The sequence below is a fragment of the Cotesia typhae genome, unplaced genomic scaffold (assembly GCF_013202065.1).
Source record: "Cotesia typhae breed Kobodo isofemale line unplaced genomic scaffold, CoteBio_Ctyphae contig_26, whole genome shotgun sequence".
NCBI classification, from domain to species: domain Eukaryota; kingdom Metazoa; phylum Arthropoda; class Insecta; order Hymenoptera; family Braconidae; genus Cotesia; species Cotesia typhae.
In genome coordinates, this window is record NW_027423732.1 from 2,120,539 (window position 1) to 2,133,577 (window position 13,039).

At 30.5% G+C, this 13,039-nt stretch overlaps 2 protein-coding genes across 6 annotated transcripts; one reads left to right on the forward strand and one right to left on the reverse strand.

The window, feature by feature from the left end:
- Nucleotides 1–4: 4 nt before the first annotated feature.
- On the reverse strand, nt 5–12,757 carry LOC141525442 (uncharacterized). Of its 5 annotated transcripts, XR_012478850.1 has the most exons (7): nt 12,334–12,757; nt 11,870–12,276; nt 10,910–11,009; nt 10,740–10,841; nt 10,196–10,354; nt 206–303; nt 5–142 (listed from the first exon to the last, which is right to left on the reverse strand). XR_012478850.1 is itself a non-coding variant. In XM_074239950.1 (6 exons), the coding sequence occupies exons 1-6, from the start codon at nt 12,628–12,630 to the stop codon at nt 271–273; spliced, it is 1,098 nt and encodes a 365-aa protein (XP_074096051.1). In that variant the 5' UTR covers nt 12,631–12,757; the 3' UTR covers nt 127–270. The 5 variants fall into 5 exon arrangements, 3 of the variants coding, with proteins under 3 accessions (XP_074096051.1, XP_074096052.1, XP_074096050.1); XR_012478851.1 differs by lacking the exon at nt 10,196–10,354; XM_074239950.1 differs by having other exon boundaries at nt 127–303.
- On the forward strand, nt 2,931–6,401 carry LOC141525240 (uncharacterized). The gene is made up of 4 exons (XM_074239633.1): nt 2,931–2,981; nt 3,085–4,507; nt 4,758–6,095; nt 6,179–6,401. The coding sequence occupies exons 3-4, from the start codon at nt 5,553–5,555 to the stop codon at nt 6,239–6,241; spliced, it is 606 nt and encodes a 201-aa protein (XP_074095734.1). The 5' UTR covers nt 2,931–2,981; nt 3,085–4,507; nt 4,758–5,552; the 3' UTR covers nt 6,242–6,401.
- Nucleotides 12,758–13,039: the final 282 nt, after the last annotated feature.

The following is a 13,039-nucleotide window of genomic DNA, read 5'->3' on the forward strand; positions in this document are numbered from 1 at the left end:
TTAATTTTTATTGATCTATTTTTACACTAATTTTTTTAAATTTAGAAAATTAAGGCTTGGTGGCGATAATCAAGCTTGATACGCAGTGTTTTGTTAATTCGTCGCAGGTCATAGCGCCACAGCAGGATTTTGTGTCTTCGCACTGAAAGTTTAAGATATTGTGCAATTTCAAGAAATAATTATAATTATTATTAATTTAACTTACCGTGTGGCCGCCAAGTCTACAAGGCAGGAGAATTCCATTACTTTGGATGATTAAAATCAATCCAATTAGGAAGAAGAGCAAAATTTTCGACATTGTTCCTGGGGAGTGTTGAAAGTTTAGCAAGTTAATTTCGGAAGTTTGAAGAAACTGAGGACCGCTAATTGATAAGAGAGCTATAAGTATATATAGGCTTTTAAGGTAAAATTATCAATAGTTTAGAGTCCATTGATAATGATCTTTCGAGAGGAGATAAGATTAATTTCTAATAAATTGAGGATATCATTTTGGGTGATTACCGAAACTAGATGAGTTATTTAGTACAGATTTAATAAATTATTCTTGCAGAGAAAATATTCAAGAAAAGTTTGGAAAATCCAAATAAAAAAAATAAAAATGAGAAGATCGGAAGCGCCCATGTGTGGCCAAATATATAGATATGCATTTATATAATTTTTATATAATTTTTCTGTTAATTTATACAATTATGAAGATTTTGGTCAAATATAATTTTTTGTTTTATAGAATTTTACATTTTTAACTTCCCTCTAAGAAAATTGAAAATTTTCAAAAATCGGGAAGTTATTGGTTTTACCCCATTTTAAGTGTGTAAGTCTCCTATAACTTTTGAACAGTTTGATCGATTTCATCGCAGTTGGCGCCATTCGAAAGGGCTCGATCAAACTTAGATTTTGAATACAATTTGAACTGATTCGGACCGATCGATTTCGAGAAATCTCAAAAAAACTGTGAAAAAAATTTTTTTGTCAAGTGGTTTTTTTGGAATAATTATTAAATGGCTTGATCAATCATCTCCAAAAACTAATCAGCTTTTGATCATGAAAAACTACGTCGATTGCCGCTAATCTGGTCAAAATTGGTTCATTCGTTCGAGAGATATCGTGAACGAAAGAAAACCAAAAAAGTGTTTTTTTTAGAAGTACTCCGAAATTTTGAGTTCGATCAATCCAAACTCAAAAATTCTTCATGGGACTTAAAAAACTGCGTTGAATGCCGCCAACTGCTTGAAAATCGGTTCGTTAGTCATTCAAAAGTTATTGCAGTTTAAAAATTCAAAAAATAGTGTTTTATCAAACTTCTATCAGACTTTTGAGCTCGAAGAGCTCAAAATAACACATAAATTATATTTTTGAGCTCGAAGAGCTCAAAAACGTCATAAAAGTGCACTTTAAGCGCTTAGATATGGAATTAGCGGGAAGTTGCAGGGATGGCCTTTAAGGTAGTACCCTCGCCAGAGTCGTTTTCTTAGGATTTTTTTAAAATTTTGGCAGATTAATATTCATATAATTCTGCATCGATTGGCGCAATTAAAAAATTTTTGACCATCTCGTTTCAGAGATAATGAATTTCAAAGTTTGAGTTTTGAACGCTCTTATACATTATGGTATACGGGATATCGAAAAGTTTACCTACAAACATTTTTATATCTCAGAAACTTTTCTTAGGATCTTTTTAAAAAACTAGAGTAACGTTACCTAAAAACTAAACAATTTTTTAAAAATAATTTCATTGATAATTTACCATAGAGTTTCACAAATATTTATTAATAAGTAATGAAAAATTTACCAGACTTTAGCCGAGGAAAGGATACGTTAATAAAGTTATGGCAACAACGCAAGTTTTGTGAGTCGCGAAAAAAGTATGAGACGCTCATGCGCTGAAAAATTTGAAAAGTTTAATGTGCGCCAGGTGTAATATTATAGTTATTAATTTTATTTATTTAAAAAAAAAATAACAATGATTATTTTATGAAAATAAGTATTTTTCTATATTTATTAAAAATTAAAAAAAGTGAACTATTTTAATATAATAATATATATTAATCTTTGAGAAGTTATAAAAATAACAGTCAGATGAAATAATAAAAAATAGTAAAATTTTGAATCAATTGATACATCAACACAAAAAATTTAATTACTGATTTTTCTGATAAAACACTACTTTAATATCCAGATTGGACAAATGAATTAAATTTAGTTTGAACTTGGTACGTTTCAACCATTAGACTAGAAACCCAGAAGCTTTAGAGAAATTAAACAGGTTTTATTGATGATAGCATAATTTAAATTTAGTATATAAAGTGTATTCTTGAACAAAAAATTAGTTTCATTGATTAAATTACTCAAAAATTTTATCTAAAAGTAAATTAACATTCTAAATTTACATGTGAGAATTACAAAAGTATAAACAATACCTGAAGTAGTTATTAATTTTTACAATTTGTTTTATCACTATTTATTCGTAAATTATTATTCTATTTGTATAATACAGTTGAAAATTGAATTTGCTTAATGAATTTTACGTTTACTTTAAATTTGTTACTTGTTACAATGTATTTTTCAATCAAAATGTCATGCACTTGTTTAAACTTTAAATTTCTCTAAAAGACATACTTTCTTTAGTTGCCTATTTTTTCGGGACTCTCCTTTCTCTTTTAGGTTTGCTTACTCTCAAGTATATGTACCGTACACTCTAACATAAACTTTTGACTACGGAAGTTGCGAGGGTTCTACCTTAAGGGGTTAGGGGTAGTCAGAATTTTCAAAAAATCGATTTTTTTTTGCATTTTCTTAAAGTATAATATTTTAAAAATATTGTGTGAAAATTTGAAGTGAATCCGACAAATTCTTTTCGAGTTATTTAACAATGACCAAAGGACACTCGGGTGCTACGTGGCATTCGAGAGCAGGTAGCTAGAAACAGCTGCAAGCAACGGACCTTTCGGGTTTCATTGTCATGAATATCTCCCCATTTTAATGTATGTATAATTATATATATATATATATATATATATATATATATATATATATATATATATATATATATATATAAATCCTTCTACATATATTCACAATTTGTAGGTAGTACAAGAACTGAAAAATAATTTTTGGTTGCCAGTATACCTGTAGTCGTTGCACTGATCAGTCGATAGTTTTGTGATAAATTATTTCTCAAGTGAATTAAATTATTAACCATGGGACGTGATTCTAGAAAGGTTTCAAGAGAACTTCGGAGTTCTGAAAAAATTAATAAGTCGCGTTCAGTCAAAAGAAAGAATGTTTTTAATCCGAAAACAGCCGAACGTGATGAAAGTATTCAGAGTACATCTTCTAAAAAATTAAAACAAAACACTGAAGATGATGTACCTGAAGACAGCAGTACTGAATTTCGAATAATAAATTTTATTCAGGTATTCACTGCAATTTCTGCTCTTATAAAATGTAAAAAATGTGATGGAAATGTAGTGTTTCAAACAGCAAGTACACGTGGGCTGGGATTCAAAATTGTAGTTGCATGTAATAACTGTGGAAATGAATATATTCCTTCCTGTTCTTTCGTTGGGCATTCTTATGAAATAAACAGACGTTTCATTTTTGTAATGAGAATACTAGGAGTAGGATACGAAGGATTGTGCAAGTTTTGCGGCCTGATGGACATGCCGTCTTTTTTAGATAAATCTACGCATACAATTTTACTGAAACAGATTTTGAATTGTAGTAAAACCGTCGCAGAAACCTTCATGACGAAAGCTGTGAATGAAGAAAAGCAAGCAATGCCAACAACTGAAAATAAAGATATAAATCATCTAACTGTATCGGGAGATGGAACCTGGCAACAACGGGGATATACATCGTCATTTGGAGTTTCTTCTATAATTGGCTATTTTACTGGAAAGATTCTTGACATAAACATTAAAAGTGCATATTGTAAGCTATGTGAGTATTGGAAAAAAAAACCAAATACTGTTGAGTTCTAGGAATGGTATCAATCGCATGAAGATGTGTGTTCTGCTAATCATAAAGGGTCTTCTGGGAAAATGGAGGTGGATGCGATGGTCGAAATGTTTTCGTATTCTGAAACTAAATATGGAGTTAAGTATGCCAACTATATTGGTGATGGTGACTCCAAGACCTATTCAGGAATTATAAAATCAGATCAGAATAATAATGAAAGCTTTAACCAACTAGTATGGAAAATATGCCCAAAAACGGTAAATACTAGTTATACTATCGTACAAATAGCTGCATACGTTGCTATGTGTATATTTAATGAGGGTATAAATTCATTATTAGTCTTGATGAATACACTAAGACTTAATTGTGGGCCTAATTCTCATCGGTATGCAGAAAGAATGGATGCTGCACGTATGAAAGTAGCAGATAAGCGCGCTAATGATAACACCCGAGAAGGTCGATTGCAACGTAGGCACCAGCAAATCGATATTTTGGAAGCTGCTATGACGGCTGAAGAGCTATTATATGGTCCAGGAATAGATGACTCAGTGTAAGTTATTAAATAATTCTTATAATTCGACATAAATCCATAGCAAAACTTTAAATGCGTTTTTCTCAAAACTATGTTTTCTGAACTGGTGATCACTGTAACTTAAAAACTGCTCGGTTTTTTTCTCGAAAATTTGAAAAAAATTTCCTGAAGCCGCCATTTTGTTAATTTCGAAAAAAAAAAAAAAGCTTCGATCAGGCACAAGATTATCTATTAATAAAACTAATTTTTCTTGTCCGATTGATTTTAGATGAATCTCCAAGGATTTATGATGATCACCGCAAAGGACTTCGGGAGGAACGGGCTCTACAAAAACAGCGATAACTTTTTGAATTATTAATTTTTTTTTTTTTTAATTTTTGTGAAGTCAAATCGAAACGTGTTCTAATAAAGCTATGTTTTTATTTTTGTCAAATAAAGTAATTAACTACAAAAAAAAAATTATTGAAAATCATCATTTTTTCAGGCCTCTGAGTACCCCTAACCCCTTAAGTGCTGAATAGTTTTTGGAATTGATCGATCAAGCCGTTTAAAAATTATTTAAAAAAAACTTGATTTGAAAAAAATTTTTTTTGTAGTTTTTTTAAGATTCCTAAAAATCTACCGGTAGGAATCGGTTTTAATTGTATTCAAAATCTAAGTTTGCTCAAGCCCTTTTGAATGACACCAACCGCGATCAAATCGGCCAAGCCGTTCAAAAGTTATGAGGAGGTTTACATACGGCCGTATACCGGTTTTTTGATTTTCAAAAAACGCGGGAAAATTAATAACTTTTGAAAATTTGTAATTTTTTAAGCGGGAAGTTTAAAAGAATGTATTCAACGAAGCTCTTCGAGCAGGAAATTTCAGGGATGGCCTTTTTTACTTTGACTGTACTTGAACATACACACTCACTTACACAAATGTATACAACATAAAACCGTAACCATGGCAACCTTAAACACAAACAAAAAATCAAACCACGTTTTTTCCCGTAATCAGTCCATGTCATCTAAAAATAATCATCGTAATTATTCACCCTAAATAAAAATACTTTAAACCAATTATGACCTCTTACGACCCCGGTGTAGAAATAAAATCTGAAAATGGATTAAAAAATTCCGATAATGATTGTGATTATTTGTACAGTGACGAGTTTGATTCCGACAGCAATTCAGACGTCACTAATGTCACGCGAAGATCATCATCATCATCATCAACTTTATCAACCTCTTCGAAGTTCCGAACGAAGACAATCAGCCCCAGCGAAATGAGACTAGACCTTCCGGAAGATGAAGAATCAGTCGCTAACCTCAAGAGGAACGATAATTACTCTTCGCTGTCCTCTTCGATGACCTCTAGCGAGCGCGTGAGGATCGCTCGGAGGTTCAATGACCACGACATGCACCCGAGGTATCCCAGGAAGAATATGAGCTTCACTAATATGCAGGTTATGAAGATCGAGAGGGACAATCAGTGCTTGCTGAACAAGATCATGGCCAATCATAAGCCGATCTCCGACAACAAGAGCTTGGGGTTCGCTAATAGGCTCAGCAGCTCGGCGATCAATAGGAGGAAATCGCAGAGGAAAATCGAGGAAGAAAATATGGCAAGTGATTTTTTGGCTATTTTACTTAATTAATTGATTTATAAAGAAGATAAGGAGAGTTTTGATGGTTTCTGGTGTTGCAGATGATGCTGAGGAAGATTCAAAGCGCGCAACCTCGGGTACTGACCGGGTCGAGGAAATATTGAGTTTAAGAGTATTTTTTAAGAAGAAATGACTTTTTATGGGGTTATTTGGGAACAAATTAGATATATTTGTACAAGTTTTGATAATAAAGTGATGTTTTCGGTCATTTTTAATTTTTGTTGCATATAATTATACATGGTATTTGAATCAAGATTAGGGTGGGTCAAAAAAATCGAATAATTTATTTTTGACTTTATACTCTGAAAAATAGGTTCGTAGACACCTAAAAAGAATTCTCTCCAAGTATAAGCTCTTAATTATAACGGGAAGGTCCTCCGCTTTGCGGGTTTCTATTTTTTTCGAATAATCAGATAAAAAAATTTATATCTCGCTTCCAACTGCTTGGAAAAATATTCCGTGGCATAGATTTTGTGAGAAATTGAATGCTTTACAAAAAAGGTCTCTTATGACTTTTTCAAAAACTCAACCGATTAAAAGATATTCATAGTTGAAGTTTGGCTATTTTAAGGAAAATATTCGTTTTATTATGAATTTTATAAGTCGATGAAAAAAATTATTTCGGATTGCGGAACTCATGATTTTGTAGGAAATTTACTGCTCTACAAAAATGGTCTCTTATGATTTTTGATTAAGTGAAGCCGTTACGAGATATTCATCGTCAAACATTAACGAATATCAATATTTCCAGTTTTTGATCAATAATTCGATAAATTTTAATTTAAACTATGAGTTTCAGGAAAATTTACATAAATTTGAGTTTCGATCGATAAAGAAATGTTATAATAAGTTAGATAAAGAATTATTGGAATTATCATTGATTTTCCTTGGAGAAATGCCTCAAGAAAGATTTCTTTCAAACGTCCTGGTGCTGTTCATCATGCTAGATGGATGGCTAAGGCCATTTATAGTTTGAAAATGTATCTATTCAGAGATGAATTCAAACTCTCTCAGAAAGAATTGCATGGTCTTCGTCATTTCTGTATTTTTATAGTCACATTGTATTTAAAAGCTTGGTTTTCATCAACTTCTGCAACAACTGCTGCTTATCATGACTTGCAGTTTATGAAAAATTTATTGGAGTACAAACATATCAATCCTTTGATTTCTTCAGCTACGTGTGAAAAAATGATTTCGCACTTATGGTATTTGAGCGATGAACTTGCCATTTTATCACTGTTTGACGATGGCGTTCCATTAGAAGTAAAAAAAAGTATTGTTGAAGCTGTTAATACTCGTGAAGGTACAGATTCTAAAGCTAAAAGATTTGTAATTGCTAAAAAGATTTGAATTCATTCATTCATTTTAGCAATTACAAATCTTTTAGCTTTAGAATCTGTACCTTCACGAGTATTAACAGCTTCAACAATACTTTTTTACTTCTAATGGAACGCCATCGTCAAACAGTGATAAAATGGCAAGTTCATCGCTCAAATACCATAAGTGCGAAATCATTTTTTCACACGTAGCTGAAGAAATCAAAGGATTGATATGTTTGTACTCCAATAAATTTTTCATAAACTGCAAGTCATGATAAGCAGCAGTTGTTGCAGAAGTTGATGAAAACCAAGCTTTTAAATACAATGTGACTATAAAAATACAGAAATGACGAAGACCATGCAATTCTTTCTGAGAGAGTTTGAATTCATCTCTGAATAGATACATTTTCAAACTATAAATGGCCTTAGCCATCCATCTAGCATGATGAACAGCACCAGGACGTTTGAAAGAAATCTTTCTTGAGGCATTTCTCCAAGGAAAATCAATGATAATTCCAATAATTCTTTATCTAACTTATTATAACATTTCTTTATCGATCGAAACTCAAATTTATGTAAATTTTCCTGAAACTCATAGTTTAAATTAAAATTTATCGAATTATTGATCAAAAACTGGAAATATTGATATTCGTTAATGTTTGACGATGAATATCTCGTAACGGCTTCACTTAATCAAAAAATCATAAGAGACCATTTTTGTAGAGCAGTAAATTTCCTACAAAATCATGAGTTCCGCAATCCGAAATAATTTTTTTCATCGACTTATAAAATTCATAATAAAAACGAATATTTTCCTTAAAATAGCCAAACTTCAACTATGAATATCTTTTAATCGGTTGAGTTTTTGAAAAGTCATAAGAGACCTTTTTTGTAAAGCATTCAATTTCTCACAAAATCTATGCCACGGAATATTTTTCCAAGCAGTTGGAAGCGAGATATAAATTTTTTTATCTGATTATTCGAAAAAAATAGAAACCCGCAAAGCGGAGGACCTTCCCGTTATAATTAAGAGCTTATACTTGGAGAGAATTCTTTTTAGGTGTCTACGAACCTATTTTTCAGAGTATAAAATCAAAAATAAATTATTCGATTTTTTTGACCCAACCTAATCAAGATATTATTTTATATAACTTCTTATAATTTTACATAACTTCAAACATTTTTAAACAGTTCAACGGATAATTTGATATTTCTTTGGGTAATTCATTTTTTTTTATATAAGCCTCATTAAGAATCTTTAAGTTTCAATTGATCAAATAAGATATTTCGAAGTAATTCTGAAAAAATAAATAATAGTTTAAAAAAACTAAAAAACACGCTTCTTATAGAAAACCGAACTAAAACAATAGAAAATAAGTTTTAATAAATTTAAATAAAGAATAGTGTTAAAAATTTCAATAAACATAAATTAATAATAGTGTAAATAAGAAAAATGTATTTTATTTTAAAAAAAGCCTGGGGTGTATGAGTCAATATAAATATTCTATTAACAGACATGAGTAGAATGATTATCATTTTGATAATATCTTAAAAAGCACCCCACGCTTTTTAAAAATAAAATACATTTTTCTTATTTACACTATTAGTAATTTATGTTTATTGAAATTTTTAACACTATTCTTAATTTAAATTTATTAAAACTTATTTTCTATTTTTTTAGTTCGGTTTTCTATAAAAAGCGTGTTTTTTAGTTTTTTTAAACTATTATATGTTTTGTTGAATTAAAAATTATCTTTGATGTTCGAAAATTTATTAATATTAGATAAATCGGTTAAAGATAAGGGTTGGAAATAAAAATTTCTGTCTTATCGACTATAGATGAAAATTATATGAATTAACAAAAATCTTATTTTGCAAATTGAAAAATGGAATAATTTTATCAAATTAATGTATTGTCATCGGTCCTCAATATATCTACGAAGTTTGAACGAAATCTGACCGTTTAAAGTGGGTCAAAATCGCGTCCAAAGGAGTCGGTTACAAACAAACATACAAATATACAGGTGGAGCTAATAAAAAGCGTGTAAAAACACTTTTTTCGATACCGATAACTCACGAACGAATCAATCGATTTTGACCAGACTGGCAGCGATCGACGTGGTTTTATGATGTTAAGAGCTGATTAGTTTTTGGAATTAATCGGTAAACCTTTTTTCTTTTGAGGATTCGCTTGGAATCGAAGCTTGTTTTTCTATCTCAAAACTAGACTAGACTCCTATCTTAAAAATATAGGATATATTTGTTTTTTTGTTTATAATCGAATAGAATCAATATATAGTAATTATTTAATATGGTACCTCTACAATATCATTATAATATCTGAGAAATAATTATACTTGCTTTCATGATTTTTTCAGTTATCTCATAGCCTCACTTTATCAAAGATTTTCAAGAATATCATTATTCAAGTCAAGGGTAAAATTGATGTTGAAAAAATATTATTAATTTTTGTACTACGATTAAAGTGTTAGCATTTAAAATTTGTTTTACATTCAGTGTACATATATATTTTTGTGAAAAATAAAATTTGTTTGTTCCAGCTGATACATTTTGTTAAAAAATTTCAATACAAAAATATATAATACTTCTTATAATTTCTTAGCCTACGGCGACCCGCGCTGCTGCAAAGCAAGAGAATGCTGCTGATAGAAACTACACATTTAAGTGTTATTAAAAAATTTTATTTTATTTTTTTGTTTTTTTCTTGAAATTCCTTACCTCAGCGTAGTATTCATTGGATAAAGTATCAAGAAGGCCGGGGATTTTGATAATGATAGGTTTTTGAGTTCTATATATTATTGTAAGCAGTAAATTTCTCATTTTTGGTTCATGCCGCCATGACGTCTCAAAAATTGCGTTTGATAATTTTGTGCTTGACTGAAAATTTTTTTGGGATTATCATATTTAAAATTAAGTCATTTTTTTATCAAATTGGTAGGAAATTAATTAATAATACACTAAAAAATCATGTTTCAGTTCTCAAAATAAAGTAATTCAAAATTTCTAGTCCTGATATTTTCAGTTTTAAATATAAAAAAAATTTGTTTTTTATATTTTTTTTATAAATTTTTTTCATTGGGATTTCTAAAAGAAATCATTCTTATTAATTATTGTTGGTTAGTTAATTTCTTTCCTAGTTGTTGCCAGAGTTATTTTGATCGAAACGGTTTTGAACCGTCCTCAAATGTCACTTTGATGAAAAATCAAAAGTATGATTTCATTGATATCTTGGAAATTTAAATAAAACATTATTTTCACTTACAACAGTTATCAAATTATCTGCAGCCCAAGCATATACATAAATATTAACCGTTGTGCTGATAACTAAAATTCCAAATTGAATTTTAATAACCACTGGTTCATCCTTAAAAAAAAAAGAAAAAAAAGTAATTTCTTATCAAAATCTTAAAAATTTCACGCAAAAATCCTTACTGAAATTAACACGATTCCTCCAAAAATCATCCCAATTTTGGTCATCATAACCGTGACCAGAGCTAATAACCTTGTTGGACGAATCAATTCCTTAGCATCCCTAAAAAGTAATAGTTGAAAAAAAAAAAAAACAACAATAAGATAGTATATTTCTTCCCTGACAGATCCAAAGTGCGGTAGATTACAGTAATGTACGGTAAATTTACGGTAGGATACGGTAGAGTACGGTACTTACACTGATTTACCATAATACAGTATGATATCGTAAATTACGGACATTGTACAGTAATTTACCGTTATTGTACGGTAACTTATCGCTGAAATAGGGTATATTTGACGGTAGATTACACGGAGAGAAAAGAATAGATCTTATTCCTATAGTAGAATGGTAATCATTACTATTTTACGTAGTAACGCAAATTTTGTGAGAATTTTGTGCAAATTTGCTTATAAAAATCTTAGAAATTGTGATAAGAATATGAACAACCACTCATTCGTTGTAGAATTAAATTCTGAATATGATGAATTTATTTTTTCATTTTTTTGGTCAAAATTTTAATTTGTTATTAACAAAAAACATAAATATAATAAAAAATTTCGGTTTTTCGTAAATAACTCAATAACTAGAGGTGATATCAAAAATCGGAAATAAGATCTTTAAAGAGGAGGAAATTTCGGAAAAAAAGTTTTAACTCCCGGAACTCTAGCTTCAACAACAATAATTTTTATTTAATGATGAAAAAAGTGTTCCGCGCAACTGCAGTCATATTTTAGCATCGTACGCTACCGTAATTTTACCGTTCTTTACTGTACATTACGGTGTTTTACGGTTTCTACTGTGCAAGTAGAATACTACTGTAATCTACGGTGGCCATGCGGTATATCGACCGTATTTTTACCGTACAATACCGTAGTTCTATGGTATTTCAGATCCGCCAGGGAATTAATAAAAATTATTACATCAGCGTCTTTTGATGTTTCTTAATATAATTACGTAAGTCATTATGACTATCGACATTTCTGATTTCGGAGCTTAGAATCTCAAACCTGGCGCTCAAATACCACAAATACATAGCAGCTTGACAATCTAGAGTCATTCCTGCCGAACACTGGTACCCGACAATGCTTTGATGCAAGTAAACTATCCGTGAAACAAAGCGATTTTCCACTGAAAACGGATAAACTGCATCGGTGGGGAACTTCTGGGGAAGAATCAGGGGCCCGAGGATTACTGCTGTCGTAGTTAAGTAGTAGCTACATGTCATGAATCCATGAAACATCCAACAATTGTTGACATATCTTTGCAGGATTTCTTTTTCACTGACACTAGTTTTTTTAATAAATTCATTTAATGCGGATCCCAGTTGCTAGAAAAAAAATATGTACTTAATTTTTACTACACAGTTAGAAAAATTGAAACAAACCTGCAGTTCTTTGTGGTAAATCCTAACTATTATAACTTTGAAAACGTAATTGGAGATTGCCGACATCAAGATGAATGACTTCATGACAATGAACGTGTCGTCGGAGTACTTTATTATCGAAACAAGAAGCGGAATGAATAATGAAATCGCTAAAATCACGAGCAGCCATAATATTATCTCGAATTTAAATTTTGCTGGACTTCCCGACAACGGCAGCGAAATGCAAGTCAAGTACACGGTGACTCTTATGAAATTAACTGCGCTCTCAGGTGTTATTTTGAATCGCGATTGCTTCATATCGATTAGACGTACAATGCAGAATCTAACAATACCTTATAATAGCAGCTTTGTAGAACCAGGAGGCTTTGAATAAATAATTACTAAACGCGGAAATACGAAAATAGTTAACGCATATTATACTTAAGTTACAGTCGATAGAACATATAATTTGAATTTGGAATTCTCGTTAGCTATCATCTGTAATTATTTTAATAGCAGACTGTCAGAAGTAGACGTTTTGTCTGTACTTTGTTTCAACGCTTGAATTGAATTTATTGTATAAACTTGTTTCCCTAAAGGTAAAATATTCTTGAACATACTGTATACTTTTGACATTTTTTAATATCTAAGATTACTTTGACTAATTGAAATAAACATTTTGAAGAAATTTCAATATGTGAGGTAAGTTAGCTGATAATATTTTTAA

Excerpts from the sequence above, each read along its gene's own strand:
- LOC141525240 (XM_074239633.1), top strand. The coding sequence starts at position 5,553 with ATGACCTCTTACGACCCCGGTGTAGAAATAAAATCTGAAAATGGATTA. Across the intron at positions 6,096-6,178 it reads AAATCGAGGAAGAAAATATG|ATGATGCTGAGGAAGATTCA; the intron begins GCAAGTGATTTT and ends CTGGTGTTGCAG.
- LOC141525442 (XM_074239949.1), bottom strand. The coding sequence starts at position 12,630 with ATGAAGCAATCGCGATTCAAAATAACACCTGAGAGCGCAGTTAATTTC. Across the intron at positions 11,010-11,869 it reads AAACATCAAAAGACGCTGAT|GGATGCTAAGGAATTGATTC; the intron begins GTAATAATTTTT and ends ATTACTTTTTAG. Across the intron at positions 10,842-10,909 it reads GAGGAATCGTGTTAATTTCA|GATGAACCAGTGGTTATTAA; the intron begins GTAAGGATTTTT and ends TTTTTTTTTAAG.